This window comes from Anomalospiza imberbis, chromosome Z (assembly GCF_031753505.1).
Source record: "Anomalospiza imberbis isolate Cuckoo-Finch-1a 21T00152 chromosome Z, ASM3175350v1, whole genome shotgun sequence".
Classification (NCBI taxonomy): Eukaryota; Metazoa; Chordata; class Aves; order Passeriformes; family Viduidae; genus Anomalospiza; species Anomalospiza imberbis.
The window spans coordinates 72,225,109-72,248,034 of NC_089721.1; the positions used below are offsets into that span (position 1 = coordinate 72,225,109).

At 41.4% G+C, this 22,926-nt stretch overlaps 1 protein-coding gene across 9 annotated transcripts in view; it reads right to left on the reverse strand.

Moving 5' to 3' along the window:
- VCAN (versican) overlaps window positions 1-22,926 on the reverse strand; it is a 98,437-nt gene that overhangs the window by 19,531 nt on the left and 55,980 nt on the right. For 7 of the 9 annotated variants that reach the window (XM_068176464.1, XM_068176470.1, XM_068176471.1 and 4 more), the window contains 3 exons: window positions 8,182-13,719; window positions 5,947-6,060; window positions 4,384-4,497 (listed from right to left, as the gene is read on the reverse strand). In XM_068176464.1, the coding sequence (XP_068032565.1) occupies window positions 4,384-4,497; window positions 5,947-6,060; window positions 8,182-13,719 (5,766 nt within the window). The remainder of the gene's footprint in view (window positions 1-4,383; window positions 4,498-5,946; window positions 6,061-8,181; window positions 13,720-22,926) is intronic. The other 2 variants (XM_068176472.1, XM_068176473.1) reach the window with 1 other exon arrangement.

Below are 22,926 nucleotides of genomic sequence, written 5' to 3' on the forward strand. Positions count from 1 at the left end.
TATCTTGTTCAGGGACTCCTTTGTCCCACAGGAAACAAGTCAGATAATAACAAGGAGCTGAGAAAAACATGGCCAGAGAGGATTTCCAGGCTGTTCTAATCAAACCTTCCTTGGCCTCTACTAGGGAAGAAGTGAAGGATTTGAGAGAAGATCTGCTGAAAGGCACATTGGGCAGGCAAAGGGGCTTGAAAATAAAAAACTGAGAGGACTGTGTTTACCAAGTTAGATATAATGGCCTGAGCATGAATTATAGCACAATTTCTCTTTTTACAAAACATCACACAATTTCTCTTTTCAAGGCAAAAGGTGCCAAACTCTGTCAAAGGGAAAAGTTAAGTAACTTCTGCACCTGTGTGTATCCCAAATCTTAAAAAAAAAAAAAAAAAAAAAACCACACACACACAAACCAGAACTGATGACTTTAAAATACATGAAGTTTTTAGGTGCTGGAAAAGAGGATTTTTTTGTTTGGGGTTGGGGGAGTGGTTGGGGATTCTGGGGTTTGTTTTTTGAGGGATTTTGCTTTTGATGTTTGTTGCTGTTGGCATTTTTGGGGGTTGGTTTGTTTTGGTTTTTTTTAGAGGAGAGGTTGACAAGAAGAGGGGAGAAACATATAGGGAAAGGAAGATCCAAGATGGTAGAGGATGAAAAATGCAAACCAGGGGCAAGTAAAACTGTGGAGACAGTTTTCATCTTTGCAGAGCTTTGTCCTCAGTGTGCAACCCTTATTCAATGATGAATGCTGAAAGGGTGACAAAAAGGTAAAAGGGTTCCATATGGGTATAAATTTTCAGTGTCTTTACTGAACCAGTAGACACTAATTGCAGGTAAATTTTCTGACCCAACCACAGTGAGCAGAGTAGGTGCAAGCACTTTTTGAATGCAACACTTCACATTCATTGTGTACCCAGTCACAGACTTCTGTAACCTTACTCCAGCATGCGATGGAAGGACTGAAACACTGCTCACCGTATTTGTGGTGTTTTAAAACTCGTCCAGGGTTTATGACAATTTACAGGGGTTTACAGTGGTGTGTGCCAGGAGTTACTCTCACAGCTTCTGTTCTCTGTAACTGCAGTTGAACATGTGTAACCACATCCCTTAACACTGTATTAAAAAAAGAGTTCTCGGTAGGTTTGATACATAGGGACTGTTTTCTCAATGCTGCTGTCAATGGGTCCATTGTCTTTAAAGAAATTCCAGAAGAGGCTTAAAGGAAGTAAAGACTGACACAGGTACCAGAACATAATGAGAGTCTTACTCAGCTGTGAATTTTATCAGTGACTGTCTGCCTTCAGCTAATGAGAAAATGCTGGAGGCCACTTAGCCCACACATCTCGAGGAGAAACCCATTTCTCTAGTAAATATCCAAAATATTCCCTTTTCAGCTGATAGACATCATAAGAGATCATCTGTTTTCAGAAAGTACCTTTTCCCTGAGCCCTTCTCAACTACTTCAACCCCAACCAACCAAGCCTTGGGAAAAAAGTGAATTAAATGAGACTGGAGTAATCGCAGACATTGAAACAATGAACTTGGGTTATAAGAGCACATAAGACTCCTGATAGGGTGGTTAAAACCCACAGTTGTTTTGTTTTCAGAACCTGGAAGAGAGCAGCTGGTTGAATTATCCCAAGGAGGCACATTCCGTTACAAACACACATGTGCCATTTTTGCACGCATGTTCAGATGAAAGCAAGCCAAACCTTAGACTTGAAGCATTCCTTGAGAGCAGGTAGACACCAGCTAGAGCAGAAAAAGGAGAAAAAGAAAAGGAAACTCTAGCCAGCCAAGGAAGGAAGAGGAAAATCCACAGAGGTGTTCATCCAGTTCTCATAAAGAGAAGTCACCCTTAAAATTGTGGTTCAAATTGCAAGTCTCTACCATTTCCTGAGAGCTGTCATAGGGGCTTTTCGCAGAGGGATGACAATGGAAAGACTGATGGCTCTCCCAGAATAAAATTCACCCAAGATTTACTGTAATCTCCTGTCACTCTTTGGGAAAGTGTTTTGGGGATATTTATGAATTTTTAAGGGGCGGTGTTCAAATGTGAAAAAGTGACAAGCAGAATATGCATCTTTCCTTTGAAAAGAGACAAAGGTGGTGGGCATAAGAGGATATTGTCCCTTTTAATCTTGCCTGCACCAGAAGTGATGCTGTCTTAACTGAGCTAACAATCTAGTTTAAAGGCAAACTTTTGAGGGAACTTTCAGCTGTACTATTTCTAACATCTGACAAATTCAGCTTGCTTCAGGAAGATGTTCCCGGGCTCAGATTGCTGAACTCTTTCCACCTGGCAAGAGGAAGGGCTGTCAGGGAGCCAGCTCCAGCTCCCTGAGTCTCAGGACTGATTTGCCTCAGCCTGGATTAGATCACCCAGAAGGTTCCTTTAACTTCACCACCTGCCAGAGCTCCCTGGCGTGCAGCTGCGCTGTCCCCTGGTCACGTCCCCTCCAAATGCTGACACAAGCATGATACCCCTGTCGAAGATCCCTGAGTCCAGAGCAGTCCCATGGGGGCATTTGGGTGAAATTCTGAGCTCTGCTTTTCCTTCTGCACCGGTGTAGTGGGTGCAGCTGTGGTGACCTCCTACTCTGAGCTTCATTTCCAAAGGCAGTGCATGCTCCCTGCTCCCATTCCCTCCCACGACATTTTGAATGCTCAGCACTGTGCCTAAGAAATCCCTTCAGCCTGATTTTTTTGAAGCTTTCTAAAATAAATAGTATACTTGAAATTAAAAAAGAAAGAAAAGAAGTAATGAAATATAATATCGGTGTGCTGAGCTCCACCTTTCCTGTGGCACCAAGGTGCACATTCTGTCGTCCTGGCTGGTCTTTAAATCTAGTGAGGTCAGGACTGATGCCTTGAAATAAAGCCTGCTTGCCAGACAACCATGTCTGAATCGCCAACACAGTTTTATTTTGTCTGGTGGAGTGGAAATTTGGCACTAAAACCTTTTCCCAAGTCCCAAACCACTGCAGGACTTTAAGTGGAGGAAATTTAAATTCCAAAGCTGAGAGAGCACAGCTCTGGTTCTGATTGACAAACTAGGAAATGTTCCCATTAACCACCTAAAATGCACTCTCAGGTTGGTCATAAAAAGCAGCTTAAAGCTACCATGGCACTCAGAGCCACTCACTGCTATGGATTTGCTGGAATGAAGGGGAGGAGGAAGGGAGTGAGAACATTTATTTCTTTTGGTGTGAAAACACTGTCAATTTTTAATTTGGGAGGCAAGATTCAGAAAGCCTTCTCAAGTTACAAGGTTAGCCAGACTGATGAAAAGGTTAAACAGTAAAAATGCTGGAGCTGATTAGCTCTGAGATTTTTCATCTCTAACAAACCGATCTCTACAGGTTGAGCTGGAAGAGTTTGCAAACCACTCTTCACTGAAGCTGAGAAGCAAACATGAAAATACACAATATAAATTAAACAAATCCAAAGGTTTAGTTCATTCACCTGTGACCAAAATCATTCAGCTGAAGGAAAAGGAAAAAAATATATTCATAAGTTTAGCAAGCACCATTTATTTTTCATTTCTTTTTCCCACGGAAATGCCTTCATTAATTTTATTGACAGAACAAACGTTGCTACCCTAGTCCTCCTCCCACATATTGAGTAAGAATCCTGCACTGCAAATGTTTCCTGTAAATGTTGTGGAGTTTCTTGCAGGCAATTTTCTAACTACAGGCACTTGGACATTCAATCTTATTTCAGATGTCCAGCTTAAAAAGCCTTTTATAATCTCCTTGTAATGATAATCCTGCACCTACTTTTCCTAAAATAATCCCAGAATAAATAATTTTGAAAATTGTAGGATGAAGCGTCAAACCCGTGGTCTCCAATGGAGGAATATGTAATCTGTCTTATTCACTGAACTATTTCTACATCTCACTGATGCTTTTTGGAGGTGATGGGTTCTTTCACACCACATGCAGTTTTTAAAGAGAGAAACTCAGCCACAAAGTAACTCTGCTCCCCATCATTAAGCATCACTACAGTAATGAGAGAGCCTCATTATGTGTCTTCCCAGCAGTTTAAGGCAGCATAAGCAAAACCTGAAAACTGTTGCTGAAAAGCAACACCTGAGAGCTGTTGTTTTGACACAGAAATTGCCCCATATATGAGTTTATATTTTGTGCATGGCTTCCACTCAGGTTAGCATGTGGATTGTGCAAAGTGAGAGATGGGGAAAAAACCCTGAACCACAAGTCAGGGAAGTCTAACAAAAATTAGGAGCTTTCCTCACCACAAGTGACTTCCCGCAGATTTTTCTTGGCTTCTTCCACCTTCTCATTTTTAGGAGGCCTTGCCCTGTTACTCCAGAAGGATTTTGGGCTGGAAGTGAGTGTCCAGCAGCACAGGTGAGGGAACAGCCCTTACCTTGCTCACAAAGAGCCCCGACGTAGCTGGGCAGGCACAGGCAGGTGAAGGTGTTGAGGCTGTCAATGCACGTGGCTCCGTTCCGGCACGGGTTGGACTGGCACTCATCGATATCTGCAGCAGAAAATAAAAGTGGTTTCATCACCCACCCAACCCCCAGGAGGGAAATGCTCTGCAGCCTTAGTCAGGCTGGTGACTGGGATCAGTTCAGAGCAGAAGAAGGAAGTATTGCAAAAGATCCCAGTGTGGATGAGAAAGAGGAATGCCATGCAGCCTTCTCCTGGTGGAAAATCTGACTTGTGTGTGACCCCGGCACAACAAAAATTCCCATTAACCACCAGGGACCTTGAATATCTTCACGAAACTCAAATATTGGAAATCTTATCATGTAGCATTAAACAGACTGCTAATTTCAGTCTGCAGAGCAGCAGGCTCTGGAATCTCCTTGGTTTGCATTTCTCATTTCTTTATTGTCTAATCTTATCGAGATAAGGACAAAACATCATAGCACTCAAGGTCTTGCACAGTAAACAAATCATGTGTCTGTCTCTGCCTCCTCTAGCTGCTAAAATACCTTGTCTTCACCTTCTAAATTGGAGAACAACTTCATTTTATGTAATTATTTTCAGCACAGGTTGCTTTTGCACAGGTTAAAAGCTAGTGTGTCTCTTCATAAAGATTATCTGAAGTTTCCTAAAGAATCTTTTTCCTCTGAAACAATGACAGTGTAAACTTCAACACAGATTTTGCAAACATCTCCATTCAAAAATGAACTGCTGGTTGTGGTTCACTCATTAAAATATAAAAGAGAAGCTGGACATATCTACAAACAAACAACCAACTAGGAATAATTGCTGCATCATGTAGAAGGCTTAAATATATATAGATGTATATTTCTATTTCAAAATATGCTCAGGTCAAATTTTATGCTAGGTCTTACTTGTTCCAGACATTTTATCATACTTTGGCTAGCTTTCTGGAAGGAAAATTGGTTATTCTGAACCACACAGGTGAGTCTTTTGGAATCTACAGTTACAGGAGGTGCAAATATGTCACAGGCAACTGGAAGAGGTTCCTCAGCTGAAATTGTTACCAAAATAATAATTTGTACCAAAGATGCATATGATTATGGTAATATCTAAAATTTCCTGCAAAAATTTTCAAGTTTGTGTTCAGTTCTCAGCTTCCCATTCACATTTTGGAATACTTTATCTTACCAAACTTTCAAGTAACCATGGGAAGCTCTTAGGGAACTATCCCAAATATTAATATCTTTTTTTTTTTTAATTTGGTGTGTTTTTTAGTTCAATGCTGTAGAATCCAGCTCCTGCAGTTCATTTACAGTTCTCTTAACCCCTGTGTGTGGGCACCAATCTGTGCACTTTATGGGGAGAGGGAAAAGAGGAGAGACAATGGGGAACTCTCCATTTCATTGTCCCAAAGTAAGGCCTCGGTGTAGGATTTTTCAAACGTCCATGCAGCCTTCAGCTTTAAAGCACACCAGATCTCATGAACAACAGCTTTAAATTCGAGTTAATCAGCAGCCAGGTGGCACCAGTTTACCTAATTCACACTGCTCCCCGTTGAAACCTGGCAGGCAGGTACAGATGTAGAAGGAACCACGTGGGTAGCAGGTACCACCATTGAGGCAGGGGCTGCTCTTGCACGGGTCTTGGCCTGTTGAACAAGTAGGAAAAGGAATTTGACACCCTGGTTTCAAGGAAATGGTGTATTTTTGATTTTCAGGAGGGAAAAAAAGAAATCATTCTTCGTTGCTGCATTGGTGGTGCAGGCTTTACTGTAGCTACAGAAACTCTATTAACATACTCTACTACTCAAAATAAGATTTATAAAACAGTAAAGCTGGTCTTCAGGCATCACTACTTTCAGCTTGAACAACAATATGGCATTTACTATGAACAACGTAAATTACTCTTGGAATTACTTTTTCTTTTCACAGCAATTTGTACTATATTTGGCAGTCATGATACTCTGTGGAGGATTTAGTTTGCATGACATGGCAATTAATTATAGCTGAAAACAGTTAAACATATGCAAAATGAATGGAAAATGCTTTTTTCTTGAACAGGGTTAGTTTATGCAGAATGACAGGGTACACAGAACATACTGACTGGCTGCTCATATTCAATCAATCAATCCCCACAAAGTCTTATTTCTTTTCTCACATGTGTGCTTCTCACCTGCCTTTCTTAAAAATACATTTAAAGAATACAAACAAAAGCTCTAAATACATTTGACTCTGGACTGAACATTAAGATAAAAAACTTACCTGCTGTGAAATCCTCAGTTGTTACAGGAGTTAGTGTTTAAATACCATTTCCTTGAAGAGCTTTATGCCTTCCAGTGATGTTTACTTCCACTGAGTTTAGATACCTGCATATTTGCATTTGATTTCATGCCTAGGAGCACTCACTCACACAGACAAGTCCACACTAAACCATTTCTAAGAGTTAAGTTTCTCACAGTGAGAGGGAAATCCTGAAGACAGTCCTTCTGATATGCAAAAATAAAGCCCTGGCTTTGAAAACTTACAAAATGGATAAAAGAGCTCTGTAAATCAGAGGATCAGAGGCATAAGAAACATTAAGATTTTTTTGGTCATGTTTTCCCAAAACAATCTGACTAGGATTTATGACCAAAAGAAAAAAAAAAAAGTCAGAATATCATTTTACTCTTGCAAATTAGAGATGCAAAGTCTTCTTATAGTACCAAGTTCCCTGTCTAGGCATGGGAATGCAGAAGGTCGAGCTGAAAGACTCCAGAAGAAAATCCTATGTGCAAAAGTTTAGGATTGTAATTAAGAAATTAAGGTTTTCACTTTGGAGGTTTTGGAAAGGATCTGATCCCATCCATTCAATAGGGTGCGTGTTTTAGGATTGCTTCACTGAAAGTCACAAATGTAGGACTCTGTTAAGCACCTTAATGGTGGTTTTTGTGTGTTTGCTGTCTGTTTATCCTTCTACAGACTGGATATTTCCACAGTAAACATTTTCAAATTGCCAGCTATCTGGATTATTTGAGGAAAAATAATAGTAAACCTATAAAATCAGACCAGTCCACTTCTTTCCTCAGCTGTATCTAGACAAAATATAAATTGAAGTGATACTACTGGCATCATCCATGTATTTGATGAAATGGTTCCCAATACCATCATGGAAAACAAAATACTGTGGCAAATGATGTCTAACAAAAAGTTCTGTAATTTTTAAAAGACTGGCAGTGCATCAACCACTTAAAGCTACAGACAGGCTGAAAAGAAAGTCTTGGTTTTCTCCTGTGTTGAAAGCTGTCTCCTAGGTCAAGAGAAGTTCATTTTTATACAAAATTCTGACCCTAAAATGTGCTTTGTTGCTTTCTAAGTCAACTGCAAGATGTTAAAAACAACCCTTCACATAAACCAAATGTGTAAGAACTATCACCACACTCACAAGAAAAACCATCAGATAAAATCATCTGCTGGAAATTGGCAAATTTCCCTACCACAACCAATGTTACCTTCCTGTCTTTTAGAACTGGCTGGTTACCTCCAGTCTGATCCAGAGCTCCACGATGCAAACACCGATGGAAAGTCACTGGGCTTGGGTTTTTTGGCACCCCCCCATGCTCTTCCACTTTGTAGGGGCCACAACCAGGCTGATTTCTCAGCTGGAGGGTGACGAGGTTCGTTGTCGTTTCACGCGGAGCTCTGATTGTCACACCTCTCACCAGAGCCCAGGCAACACCTTCACAAGTACGACAACACACATAACACGACAGGGATCATATTTGGGAAGTTACCTGGAATTTGCACTGCTGTGCCTTCAACTGAACCCACACTGGTGCCAATCACGAAATCTGATCCGTTCGTGACTTCCGGAAGGGAAAATGATGAAGTCACAGCTTCCACAGTGTTTGGCTCCTCAGAGCTCAGTGTTGATGGCTCGTTTTGGTAGGGACTGTTTCCAGGGGCAGTGCTGGTTGTTGCAATGTTAGAAGAGATGGTTGTGATCTCCCCCTGACCAAACAAAGCCGCCTGTGTTTCTGTGCCTCCATCCAAAAGCTGGGAAGGCGAGGTTAGCATTGTAACTGCTTCCTGGCCAGGTTTAAATCCTTCACTTTCAATGCTGTTGGGTGAGTCTGAAACAGTTGTGGACACGAACCAGGGGTTCTGTCTCTCAGTAATCCTGTCTTCCTCTTGGCGAGGATTATTGACTCTTCCTGAGGAAGTTTTGACTTCTGTTGTGCTGACTTTTGGAATATCTGTGCTCACTCTTTCTCCAAAATTCAGAAAAGCAGTAGGCAAGACACGTATTGATTGAGAATCTCCAGAAACAGCAGCTTCTTCCTCACCAGCTAAATCAGTTGCAGGGGTTTCTGTCTCCTCTGTCCCACCTGTTGGAAGCCTACCAAACTGAGGAGTGCTTTCCGTGCTTGTGCTGTCTGAAAGAGGCTCAGGAGAAAGCTCCAGCAGAGAGGACTCTGTTGTGTCAAGAAGGTCAGTAGTGGGTGGTTTATATGTTGCTGTAATATCAGAAATAACCTCTTTGAAGATTCTTCCTGATGAATGATTGGACTGATGTGAATCCCTTGATGATGATGATGATGATGATGATGATGATGATGAAGATGATGATGATGATGATGATGTGCTCGTAATGATTACCTCAGAGTACTCAGATACTCTGTTTACTAAATGAACAGTTACTGAGGATTTAGGAGTTTGAGGCACAGAATAAAAACTCACTGGATCTGTTTCCTCATACTCTGCTGATGCTGATTTTGTGTTGGTGTACACCGTAGGACGATTCCCTGCACCCTTGGTAGGTGACACAGTTGTCAGCTGGGATGTAGGCTGTGTGGTGACAACACTCAACTCAAGCTTGCCAGTTGTCAAAGCCTTTTCTGGCTCACCAGTTACAAGTGGTGTAAGGGAAGGAACCACAGGCTGATTATCAGCCAGCTCTTCTTGGCCCATCCCAGAAAAGCCAGAGATTGTTTCACTTTGATCTGCTATTACATGGTTGTTTGCTGAAGTACTTGGCTCATAGGTGTCTTCTGTGGGGCTGGTTACAGCAGGTTTAGACTCATGAGGCCCTTGAGGGCTCACCAGAGATGGCACTGTAGGAAGGAAACTGCCCAGTTCAGAGAGTTCCATGGTGGTAAGAGTTTCTGTTGCAAAATTAATGTCATTCCCTGAACCCAAATCCATGTCACCTGAGGTTGGTCGGTGCCCAGAAGTTACCAACTCTCTACTTGTTGGACTGGAAGTAGTCAGAGGAAGATTATCACCACATCCAAGTGTCTTTTCTTTGGCTGTGGAAAACCTGGGAGTGGAATAGTATTTCTCCCCTTCAGCTGTCATGCTATCATCATAGCCATATGTTGACTGTGTAACAGGATTTGGCATTGTCTGCACACTTATTATATCCTCAGGCATTGATTTAGAGTGATCCATGTCTATAATAATTGTTTCTTCTGGTGGGGTTTGCAGTCGTTCTTCAATCAGGGTAATGTCACCGTAAACAGAAATGTTCAATATAACACTTCTTTTGTCATCAATCATGGGAATAATTTTTTCATATAACCCAGTGTCGCTTGTTAGTTCCTCTGATGAAGCTGTCTTTGGATGAGCAGCAGATGGATTTGCCAAAATCTCTGTTTCTTCTGTAAAGAGGGACACTTGTCCTGTGATTGCAGTCTGTGACCCATCTCTCGGTGCCTCTGTGGTCATAACTTTGGGAAAAACACGTCCAGGAACACTGGATGAATCATTTAGTTCTACTTTGGATCCAGTGGGTATTGAGAAATGGGTAAACATATCAGGGGAAGATGAATCTGAAACACCAACCCAACCAGATCCTTCCCCAGAGCCCTCAGGTAATACTCTGCCTGGCGTTTTTGTTGCTGATGTTACAAGAGGTTCCTCTGTTTCAGGACTGGGAGTTCCATTCAGTATAACAGATACAGGAGTTGTGCCACCTTTAATCAGAAAATGTGAATTTTCCTCTTGAGAAATAGCTTTAGAAGTGGGTGTTGTCTTATCTGTTTCATTTTCTCCTCTCATATAGTCAGTTTCCTTTTCCTGTGGTTCTTCATTTGCAACAAAATAATGTGTGGTGTCTTCAATCTCTTTAGAGATGAAGCTTTTGGAGCTGTCTTCTGCTAAAGCTGAGGAACCGGGGAACGTGGAGGTGGGGAATGGGTCTTCAGTTTCTGGCAGCAGCTCAGCTACAGCACTTGTGACTTCTTCATTAACTTCAACACTTGCTGGAGTGGTTCCTCGCTCAAAGTCTTGTGTCATGTCAGTGGAAAGTTCAGGCCCCAAATCTGCAGGGTGAGAAGTTTCAGGGCTTGAGGTACTCTTGATTTTTTGGGCAACAAATGGCACTACAGAAGGAAGAACAGCAAGGTCGTCTCCTGACCCCTGTCCTGAAAACAGGGGATCACCAATGAGCTCGTTATTTGACAGTCTTTCTTCCTTAGGTGTCAGGAATGTTCTGGGAATATCTTTTGTAGGGAAAATGTTTTGCACCAGCTCTTCCTCTTGCTCTATAACTTTGACTGGAGAGCTTATGTATTTCCTTTCAATTGTTACAGGCTCAGTTACTCTGTCATCATTAAATGGCAAAAGTATTTTTTTAACAGGTTCAGTTTCTAATTCCTTTTCTTCCAGATAAGGACTGAGGGTTGGAACATTTAAAAATCCCAGGTGTTCATGACTAGTCTGTGTACTTTTAAAGAATGGGTCTGTTGTTGTTTCTTCAGAAGATTGCATAGCTTTTGGTGAAATTTCACTTGGCGTCTCTTCCCCAGAATGTATCTCTTCCATCAAAGGAATCTTTGTAGAAAAAGTTCTCACTGTCAGCTCATCAATAGTTTTGTCCTCAGTTCTCACATCCCCTGCAGTCCCCACGGAGGTTACCTCCTGTTCAGAAGCTGTGACCTGCTCGTCAGGATCTGTAGTGGAGGCAAGATCCAGAGGTGCTGTGCTGACAGCTTGTCTGTCATCCTTTTCCCATGTTTCTGGTCTCCCAGTAGGGACAACTGCTGTCTCTGCAAACGATCCAGTGGATGAGTCTGGTTCTCCAGATCCCTGGTCAGTAATTGAAAAATGACCTCCAAGTATTTCTTCCGTAGGTCCATTAGACATAAGTTTTGTGGTGCTGCTGCCATCTTTGAATTCTTCTCCAGAGCCATGCTCAATCAGGAAGATCTTGCCCAAGGAGGCAGTTGAAGAACCAACTTTTGCATCTTTGCTTTCCATAGACTCAGCTACTGCTTTCATACTGCCAGTACCATGTGTCACCAAGCCCTCATGAGTGTTGTTACTGACCACAGATCCTGGAGATGATGTGGCCTCACCCGTTTCTGAATCTCCAGTTTCAATTCCTGGTGCAATGTGAGATGTTATCTCTTTTATGGAACCAGATTTTATGTCAGAAGGAGCTGTGTAGGTTGGTTTTGTTTCCATGTTTAGTTCTCCTGGGTTTTTGGTACTAAACATATCCAGGGACATCTGACTTTCTACTCCAGACCCCTCTGTGAAGGTCTCTGGCCCAGTACTCAAAACTGTTACTGCAGATTCCTCTGTTCTTGCATGTTTTTCGTATTCTGTTGTTGTATCCTTTGGTGAAGCATCATCTGTGCTGTAAATTTTTCCTTCATACATTTCTGTTTGTGTTTCAGTGACAGTTCTTAATGGGACTGAAGTCAAAGTAGCAGACTCAACAATAAAATCTATGTCTCCAGAACCTGGATCAGTAAATGGGGAGCCAATACTTACCACTTTGCTTGTGGAACCCCCTGAAAATATGTCTGCTGGCTCGTCTGCTGATCCTTCATTTACAAAATGCTTCTTCTCCCTCAAGAGAGGAATGGTGGTGACCTTTTTGATTTCAGAACTTACGGTACCTGGTACTGTTTTTCTGAGTGGCTCTTGACTTACAGTTCTGACTTCACTTGTAGTGCTCCCAAGTTCATTCAAATCCAAATGTTCCTCTGTAGCAGCAGCTGAATTTTGGTGACCTGCATAAACAGTGGTGTGTATTTCTTTTTCATCATCAATACTCTTTTCAGTTACAGGAGAACTGGCAAACGCTTTTTCTGAAATTAGCTCAGACACAGAGTTGGTGGCAGCAGTTACTTGAGGACTTTGATCAAAAGCAGAATAAGGAGTACTTATGGCTTTGGGCAAAGCAGAGGTGATTCCTGAATCCGTTACAGAAAATTCTCTCATCAGTGCTGTGCTGGAGCCCAAAGAAATGTCTTGCATTGAAAGTGTTTCTGTTACTGCTATTTCCTCTGTCACAGCTGAAGTTACAGTGATGCTATCCTTCACATCTCCAGAGCCTTCCAGAACAATAAAGGAAGCAGCACTCATCTCAGGCTTTGCTGTATGACTTGTTTCCAGAATGTTTTCAACAGGGGAATTTGCATTAAGTTTAAGAGTTGTTTTATAATGGTCTCCTGGAGCAGGGGTTGCCTTTTCTGAAATAAGGTCAGTTACAACGTTGTCTACTGTAGCAGGAATAAAAACTGCCTCCAGAGAAGCAGTTACAGCAGAACTTTCCACAGTAAATGCATCAGGAGAAGACGTTATACCAGAACTTTTTTCATCATCTTCCTTTCTTGACCCTGACACAGCTTCTAAGACCAAAGTGGACAGATCAGATTCAGTGGAGCCATCTCCAGAGGATTCACTAGAAATCAAAAGCAGGTTTTTGTTATCTTTAGTAGAGCTCTCCTCAGTTCCCTGCCATGTCATGGTCTCTCTACTGTTTTGCAGAGACTGCTCGTGTGAAGAAGTGGTGGCTATTGATTTATCTGTTGTCACAACTTCAGACTCCCCACTATAGACAGGTTCTAACATTGCAGCCCCTGAAGTTGGTTGTGTGACCTCAAACGCTCCTATTACTTCTCCAGCTTTGCTTGGTTGCATAGTACCAGAAGCTTCAGATTCATTGATTATAAATGTGTTTGTCCCGTTGATTTGAGAAAAGGTTACGTTTTTGGAATGTGCAACGCTTTCGATTTGGTCACTCCTCGCTTCCTCAGCTTTTGTGCTCTTAGGTGCACTCGTAACTTGTTGCTTCCCATTGATGAACTGCAAAGCTGGAGGAGTTGTAACATCAGTAGTATTTTCACAGTCTTCGTCTTCTTCAAACTCTGCATAGTTTGGAAAGAAAGGATCCAGTATTATATATTCAGACGAATCCTGCACAGAGTCTGAAGTACAGGGTTCGGTCTGAGCTGACTCTGCATCAATGGGGGTTTCATCTATTGCATGAGGAAGCATGTGGCGATTGAACAGATCCAAAAATTCATTCACCGGGTGATCTGCAAGAAAAAGAGAGCTTTTCATAATCCCTAAGTAACAGTACACACACGAAGTACAAACAATCCATTGGAGGGAAAAAAAAAAAAAAAACAAAACCAAAAAAATCTGAAATTCAACAATTTGTTGTAAATTCAGTGTGTTTTTTCTGCTGACACAAAGTTAAACTCTGCCATGGGGTGTGTCTTTCTAGTTGGAGCCTCTCTGCATATGGATCACGTTGATTATTCAGTACTGTTGATTACCACGTGTCCTTGGTCCCAAACCCATGCCTGAATTACCTTCTCCTACATTTTCAGCAAAGATGAGGAATGGACAAGATTTTTCAGACCAACCTGTTGCATCTTCTTCCAGGGATTTAGACACTAACTAACCTCCAGCAATTACTGAACCTAGACAAAGCTAAGCAAAGCAAAGTCTAAAATAAAATAAGACATCAAAAAACTCCCTCTGCATCTCACTTTTCATTTTAGTATAGAATAATTCAAATTACTAGGAACACCATAACATCTACATCAATCACTAATCACTCTTCACTAGACTTGGACCCTAGGTCAGTGAATAAAGTCTTGCTTTACAAAGTTGTTGCTTTTGGAATTTTAAAGCATTATGCAGCAAATAAGAAAAAATATCACAGATTCAAAGGTCAACTCCCACTCAGAGGGTAACATGACTGAAGTCCAGTGATTTTCTTCTGTTTACCAATAACTCTGAATTATTTACATACTTGTACAAGTTGCAAACCTCTCACAGTTTTTTCCCAGGTGGCCAGGCAGATAAAGAGGAAGAAAGAAGATTAAGAAGACAAGATTTTAGCTGCATAAAGCCTCATGAATTCCTCCAAGATTTATGATCCCAAATTCCATAGACATTTTTTAAACTTGCCCCTTTCAGCACAAACATTACTTCTAACCTTCTGTTCCAGACAATGGAAGCCATACTAATTAAAATGAAATTAAAAAAAAAAAAAAAAAAAAAAAAAAAAAAAAAAGGCTACAACAGACTCAGAAAAAAGCCCCATATTTCAAGCTTGGCCAACTGACTTGAAATTGGAAACCTTGTGCTGAAATCCTACTGCATGAGTGTTTCTTTCTTCTGGATCCATGATTATAACCATTTTGGCCAGAGGGGATTACTTTCTTGCTGGTACAAACTGGAATGGCCAGTGGAGCTTTGCCCACATCTGCCAGGAGAGGATCTGAACCAATTAACAGGACTCCTGCCTTAGAGCACTGTCAGCAACCACTGCTTCCTGAAAAAATATCTGCACTACGTGACACAGCTCAACTCTTAAATCAAATCTTCCTCACTAAAACTATCTACAAGTCATAAACTAAAGTATCTAAGTCATAAAACAATGAGAACTTGAGGTAAAGCACTTCATCAATTTGAAACAATTCCCCTACCTATGAAAATAATTTAACCTCTGTGACTACTGAGTCCTCAGAGACAGAGTCATCAGGTGATCATTCTGGAAAAGAATGTAGTCAATCAAATGAAACTGACACTAAGCACTACAAAAGGTTTGTGATTCTTTGGCCTGGGCTGGCTTGTGCGTGCAAATTGACTTCAATTTGGTTTTGAAAAGGTCACTGCAACTCCATTGAGAATTAATGTTCTAATATCTCATGCTGTGTTTACAGCTAAACTCATGAAGTATTACTGGATCTCAGCTTTGCTAAAGCTCCAGATGAAGAATACAGAGAATAAATCACCTTCAGCATTGTTTATTTCAACTACAATGTCAAATTTGTACAACACTAAGCTCAGGGCTCCCAGTGCAACCAAAAAAAGGTTGTTTTTAACCTTGTGCCTGCTTGGCTGTTGTACATTGCCCAGAGAAGCCTGGTGTTTACCATGTGCTATGACAGCTCTATTAGATGGCTACAGAACTGAGATTTCTTCTCTCTCCCTCATGTGTGCTTGTTGGGAGTTATTTTGTGCAATGCTTGTAAAGAATGAATACTTTTTTCTAGTAAATTAGAAATATTAAAAAGGCTGCCCAATGCCACAGAAGAATAAATTTTCTGCAACCATTTACTTGAGCTCTCCCAGATCTCCCTTTCAAATTTTGTGAAAAGCAGCAATTTGGTAATCTCTCCAAGACTGGCAGCATGACTTCGAGGAGCATGTCTAATAACAACCCTTTCAGAATCCATTAATTTCAGCAAAAAGCCACCCTGAGAAATACACATACTGAGAAACCATGCCTTCATGAAAGCAGAAGTTTAAATTGAGACTGAATTTCACACCTTCCTTTCAAATCTGTGCATGCAGAAACCCATGGGAATTCAGTCAGTGAGAGAGGAATGGCAAAGACAGAGCTGATAGGGAGCTCTGAGAGTTTGTGATTTTTGGCAAACTCGCTATAAAATAACTGCACCCACACAAAGAACCAGAGAACCACACACAGAAATGTGAATGGCCAGGAAAGATGCCCTGAGCTGTGTGAACAGCTGAAGGAGGGATGTGCATAAACAACCTGGTGTATGGACGGGTATGCCATAAAGATTAATTATGATTTCACACACAGCAATTAAGACCATGAAACAAAGCATGCAGCTTTGCACAGAAATTCTACATTAAAGAAAAAAAAAAAATTATAAAGTCTGGATGGGACTGGATGGGCTGTAATTTGTAGGAAGGCACCGTGACTAACAAGTCCTGACCAACAGTGCAGAATTTTTGCAGCAGTGCACACCTGGGAGTCCCTCAAATCAGTAACTCACACTAAGTCATTGATGGTAGACAATAAATTTAGTGAACAACATCTGTTCCAAATTCACCTAGAAGACAAACACAAATTCTTACACATGCAGAGATCTCTATCAGACCCTGCTTTTACTTTGTTAGCTTTTTCAAGATCTCACTTGCCACAACAATCCACATAAAAGAACCTTAGCAAAAGGTATGATATAAACTTTATGATATAAACTTTCAGGAGGCTCTTTCATTAAATAATAAGTATCTTTGGTTTGTTTTTCTTTAAATGCTTTGGGGTTTTTTTCCAAAGAAAAAATAACGAGCTTTTCAGGAGATGGTAAGGAATGTAATTGATTTGGCTTTTTAATTTTTGTTTTTAATTAGAAATTCTTTTCCTTCCTACAGGTTTGATTATCCTGTGTTAGCATTCAGGTCGCTCAGGGTTAAGAGCAATGAAAAATGCTTCATAACTCCTGAGATGGCAAATAATCTACATAAAGATGTGGCTCACATCCTTGTCAACTGGGTATAAGACACTGGGATGAACACCTACCGTAAAATATAGATACTAGAGATATAATTAATATAGAGGAAAAAGTCTTTTTCTGTTGAACTGGTTTGTTAGACCCCGAGGGCAGGAACACAGACACTTGAATTAGTTTTAAACTGCCCAGATGCCACTGAGTTATGCTGCCACTGCTTATTTCACACCCATTCCTGCTGCAGGTAAACACATACAGACCAAAGACTACTAAAAAAGAGATGAAGCCAGAACCTTAAAGGGAAGGAGTTTGCTTATCAATAGCTCATGGAAAACAAGCCAAAAGGAGCCCTTTTTCAAAGAGGTGCTTTATTATTCTGGCTCCAAGTGAAGGAAAGTGAAAACAAGTAGCTAAAAAGGAGAAAAAGCCAAGGGTTGTCAGCTCAGAGTGCCAACCCAAACAAGTCCTGGGAGAGATTTATCAGCAGAGCCTCTCTTGGAGGGAAGTGATGAGGTATGCACTGGAATGGAGATGGAAAGGATAGGTATATCCAGCCTGGACTGTTTCTTAATCCATTTAATACATCTAGGATGTTCTAAATGACCTGCAGGAAGCAGGCATTTATCTCAGTAAAAGTTCTTACATGTAAGAAATGGAAATCCCTCTGGCTACAGGGTGATTTTAGCCTGCTACTGCACATAACCACAAAGCCACGGACCAAGGTGTCATTAATTCTCAAGTTACAACCCTTCCAATCCATCATGGCTGGTTCCAAACCCACGTCAGTTTTTCAGTGGGTCAAACAGAAAAGTTGCCTCCCTGTTAGTGGTGCACAAGATAACATCTGCACACATCCAAAAACATGTAACATGCAGCAATATTTCTTTTCTTGGGAAGACTTTTAATATTCTACAAAGAGCTTTTCCAAGACTATCTTTGAGGGGGCAGGCAGTAAAAAGCATTTTCTCTCTCAAAATCCATCAGATTAGCATCTGAAGAAGAATTAATAGGGAATTAAATAGAAAACATATTATGATGTTTTCCAAACATTAGAAACACAAAATATTTCATTCAGAAGACTTATGGCTTTGTGAAGTTCCTTTCAAAATGGGGCGCTTAACATCTAATCTAGCATCCTGCAGATAATGGAATTTCACACTTCTGCAATTTGTCCACTTATTTCTTCAGAGCCACATGCTCAGTTTTTTGTGAGCAGTAGTGCAGTTCAGTCTTTTGTAAAAGGACTAGATGTCTGATAAAGCCATGAGACATATAAAATGTTCTATGGGCTTTAAATCAGGCCCTATATTTTGACAAGAATACAGCTAAATAGGAAATTTTAAAAAAAGATATTTTAGTTAGAAGTCTAAAACCATTTTGTACTCTTTGTTTTGAAAGTAGTTCATTGCATAATGTGACACTAACTCCAAATCTTTAATGTTCACCATCAAGAACCCATAACCACGAGACAGGTTTGCATGGAAAATCAAAGAGTCTGCATTAGTCAAATTATTTCCTGCACTTGATAAGCATAACTTTTTTGGGGTTGGCTTCAACAGAGTTTTATCAAGATTAAAATGTTATTCTTGGAGGGAGCACAGAGGAGGCTCCAGGATGAGCAGAGGGACGCAGCAGCTCTGCCGGCAGGAAAGGCTGGCACAGCTGCCATTGCTCACCTGGGCAGGAGAAGCTTTGGGCTGAGCTCAGGGTGGCCTTGCAGGGCCTGGAGGGGCTGCAGGAAAGATGGAGAGAGACAATTGCCGAGGGCTGGAGGGACGGGACACAGGGAACGGCTCCCAGGGCCACAGGGCAGGGCTGGATGGGACACTGGCAATCAGGAATTGTTCCCTGGCAGGGTGGGCAGGCCCTGGCACAGGGTGCCCAGAGCAGCTGGGGCTGCCCCTGGATCCCTGGCAGTGCCCGAGGCCAGGCTGGACACTGGGGCTGGGAGCAGCCTGGCACAGTGCAAGGTGTCCCTGCCATGGCTGGGGTGGAATGGATGGGCTTTAACTCCATCCCAACCCAAACCATCCAGTTTTCTGTGGTTCTATGAAGACATTGATAAAACACATGTATGGCTTTATTGAGCTGTTTCAAAACCCCTGCACATTTTTGGGATGCTCATGGTGGGATCACAAAGGTTACCCACCAGAGAAAGCCCATGGACAGCTAAAATCCACACTCTGTTTCACCTGGAAAACAACGAGGAGTCCTCAAAGCAGGAGAGAGTGGAGATGGTTCAAGCCCTCTGAAAAAACAGTGAAGCCTCACACCCTGGGTTTATGTCACCTTCATGTCATGCCCTGACTCCCCTAAACCTCAGCTCTGCCAGGGACCTGATCTGCAGTCTGCGTGGATTTGAGCAGCTTTATGACCATGGCTTGCTGAAACTCTTACAGCAAGAATAAAAATCCAAAACCTCAACCAATTCCACAGGAATGTGTCAGTTTCATTGAATATATTCTGTTTTAAAAGCATGCTGAGGAAATATAAAAAGGATTTGAAAAGCTGTCCCCAATACAAAAAAAAAAAAAAAAAATTCAAACATTTCTATTAAGCAGGGTGTTCTTTCCCCTTAAGATATTATATTCAAATTGGGACAAAACCATTCAATTTTACAGAAATAAATCAATCTGATAACATCTTTTGGACTGATTTGCTTCACAGAAGAGGTTTGATTTTGTTGGGTATTTTTTAAATGCATATTGTTCTTTTCATTGAATTAAAAAAAAAAAAAAAAATAAATAAAAAATTTTGAAATACAGATATTTTCTGATGAATTTCCAAAATTTCAAGTGTCAGCTTTTGGAATATGCAATTCCTCTAACTTGTGCCATCTTGTAGTATCATTATCTCACCTAAGCATGGTCAAAGTGCAACAGTGCTCCAGGCATACCCCTTCTCCTCTTCAGGAAAAAGTAGGAATACTGCCAAGAAGTTGGTCTAAGGCATTAAAGAAATATGGCTACTATTATACACACCTAAGCCAAAAAATTTTAAAAAACTAAAAAAGTCCAGAAATAATTAAATTTTTGATTCTTTTAATCCTTCTACCTCACATTAACATGAGTAGTATAGATGACAGGGTCTTGTAAAATCCAGGCCTTGATTACTGTTCACTCTAAATAAACAAAAGGTTTTATTTAATTTACTTTAAAATGTTTCCCAGCTGGACATATATATTTCTAAAATTTTGTTAACTTTGGCTCTCTGTAAAAATCCTTAAGGATGTAGGGCAGGTTTCAATAATTTGAGGCTTGGATTGTTTAGGGGGTTTTTTTTAACCTTCTAAATTTTATCAAAATTTATGTTTTGTTACCACTCTGAGAGTCAAAAGACATTATTACATTACACACATATATATAAATTTACCTTGCATAAAAGTCTCAACTATTCAGGTAAACTTCTGGAAGAAAGTAATTGTAAGGAGTGACTTTTGCACAGCTGGCTGGGTAGGAGTTGAAAGTGATTCAAGGTGGGTGGTCAGTCTTGCCTATTGAAATTCGCTTATCCAGTCCATCTGCTTTACCATATTTGGGGGTTTTCATGCAAAATCCATGAGTATCACTTTCTGGCATGTTCCTGCCCTGCAGCCTTTTTACAGACAGGACCCCAGGCTGGAGCTGCTGGCCATAGCCAGAGGCACCTGTGGAAAGTGGATGTCACTTAGGTGGACATCTGCTCTGCAGAGGGCTCTGGGCTCACTCAGCCCTGCCAAACTCCAAAGCAGCAGACAGGATGATGCAGAAACCATGTCAGAAAGAAAGGAACTGTTTTATTATTATAAAAGCATATCACAGAGCCCTCTGGCAATTCCTGGTGTTTCCTTTGTTTTTCTCCTCCACCCGACAATAAATTTGTTAAAAAGAAGCAGACAGAGTGAAATGTCAAGTTGTTAAAAATGGCAGCTTTGCCGTGTCGAGGTTGAGCCCCAGCACGGGGCAGCGTACAGCTTCCTGGATAATGCCTGGATATTTGTCATGCAACATTCTGAGGGCGGTCATTCCCACTTCCTTTCTGCTCCAATATGTCACTAACAAAACACTACTCCAGCTCGTGGTGCCTCCTCCTGAGCAGTCCTGGGCGTGAGCATCCTTCCAATGACAACATTTCTCTCACTGCCTACAGAGAAGACAATTCTAAAGCTCTGCAGGGCTAAACAACCCAAACCCAAACAACTGCCTGCAATAAATCATTTTCCTCCAGATGGAACCCAAAACAAAGCAAGAAGTCAGACTGTATCTGACTTAGCTGGTGTGTCTGGGTGTGTGTAGAGGGAAGTCCAACTCTGCAGGAAAAGCTGGTTGGGAAAGAGCAACTGCTCACCAGAATGACTTCATCCATTATTTCATGCGTGATATTCCATGACATGAGGTGGAAAGACTGAGATGAATGAATTTTGGGCCTTCCAGTCCCACTTCACCACCATCGCTTCATTACATTTACATCCTGCTAACTGGGAGAAACTCAAATGTTTCTGCCATGACACAGCTGGCATAAGAAAGAACCAGTTCTGGCCCTACCAATATGGGGAGAGAGTGTCCCCCCTCCATGAGGAATCAAAAATTAACTTACCACAACATAAATTTGGGCAAAAGTCTTAATACTACACTTAGAATCTCAAAGCATATGCCCACACTTTGACTGCACCTGTGGCTGCTCAGGGCTGAAAGGAATATTCTTTCCCCTCTTCCTTTTTCCAGTAATACCGAACCACTTCGCATTAGGGGAAAAAAAAACTTTACAGTAGAGTCCTTAATGTGGCAGTTTGGGAAAAAAAATAGATCGACATCATATTATTTTAGGAGTAATAAAGGTTAGTTTATGTACAAGGCATGTAGTAAATTTTTCTTTCTTGATTCGTCCCACGAGAGGAATTTTATGTGGCAAAAATAAAGCCCAAAAATATTTCAGAGTTCAAGCTCTAAAACAGACAGTGGTGTAGAAAAGGGGGAAGAAGGAAGGGAAGGGAAGGGAAGGGAAGAAGGGAAGGGAAGGGAAGGGAAGGGAAGGGAAGGGAAGGGAAGGGAAGGGAAGGGAAGGGAAGGGAAGGGAAGGGAAGGGAAGGGAAGGGAAGGGAAGGGAAGGGAAGGGAAGGGAAGGGAAGGGAAGGGAAGGGAAGGGAAGGGAAGGGAAGGGAAGGGAAGGGAAGGGAAGGGAAGGGAAGGGAAGGGAAGGGAAGGGAAGGGAAGGGAAGGGAAGGGAAGGGAAGGGAAGGGAAGGGAAGGGAAGGGAAGGGAAGGGAAGGGAAGGGAAGGGAAGGGAAGGGAAGGGAAGGGAAGGGAAGGGAAGGGAAGGGAAGGGAAGGGAAGGGAAGGGAAGGGAAGGGAAGGGAAGGGAAGGGAAGGGAAGGGAAGGGAAGGGAAGGGAAGGGAAGGGAAGGGAAGGGAAGGGAAGGGAAGGGAAGGGAAGGGAAGGGAAGGGAAGGGCTGCCCACTGGTCATGCAGCAGCCATCCAAAATCACATTCTGTAGCTGCAGTCCCTGAGTCCCTGCTCTTTTGGGGCATTATTTTGAGCTATTAGTCATGTGGCAACACACAAGGTTTTCCCCTGACAAATATATTTTTTTAAGTTTCATTGAAATATGACTAAAATTTTGTTTGGGGCAAATCAGTCTTGTCCCAGACCTTTCTGCATTTGCAAAATTAATTGAGTTGCTACAAAAGTGGCAGTGATAGCTCAATGTACTGCAGTATCTTCATAACTTCTTAAATGCAAGTGAGTTTTAGAATACATAATTAGGGTGATTATATACATAGATATTGACATATGTGGCACAAACACTTTTGCATATAGATCTGAGTCTTGTACTTTGCATATATTACTCAGAAGATTCAGAATGGATTCTGCAAAACTTTAATTGATTATTCTCAGTATCATCCTTTACTTCTGAAGAAAATAAAAATCAACAGAAAAATTTTAAAAAATATCTACAGGGGTTAATAAAATTGTTTTGGTTATAAAACACCTGAAGCAGCCTAGCGATAAACCAAAGGTTGTCAGTTATATCAACATAAGTCTGT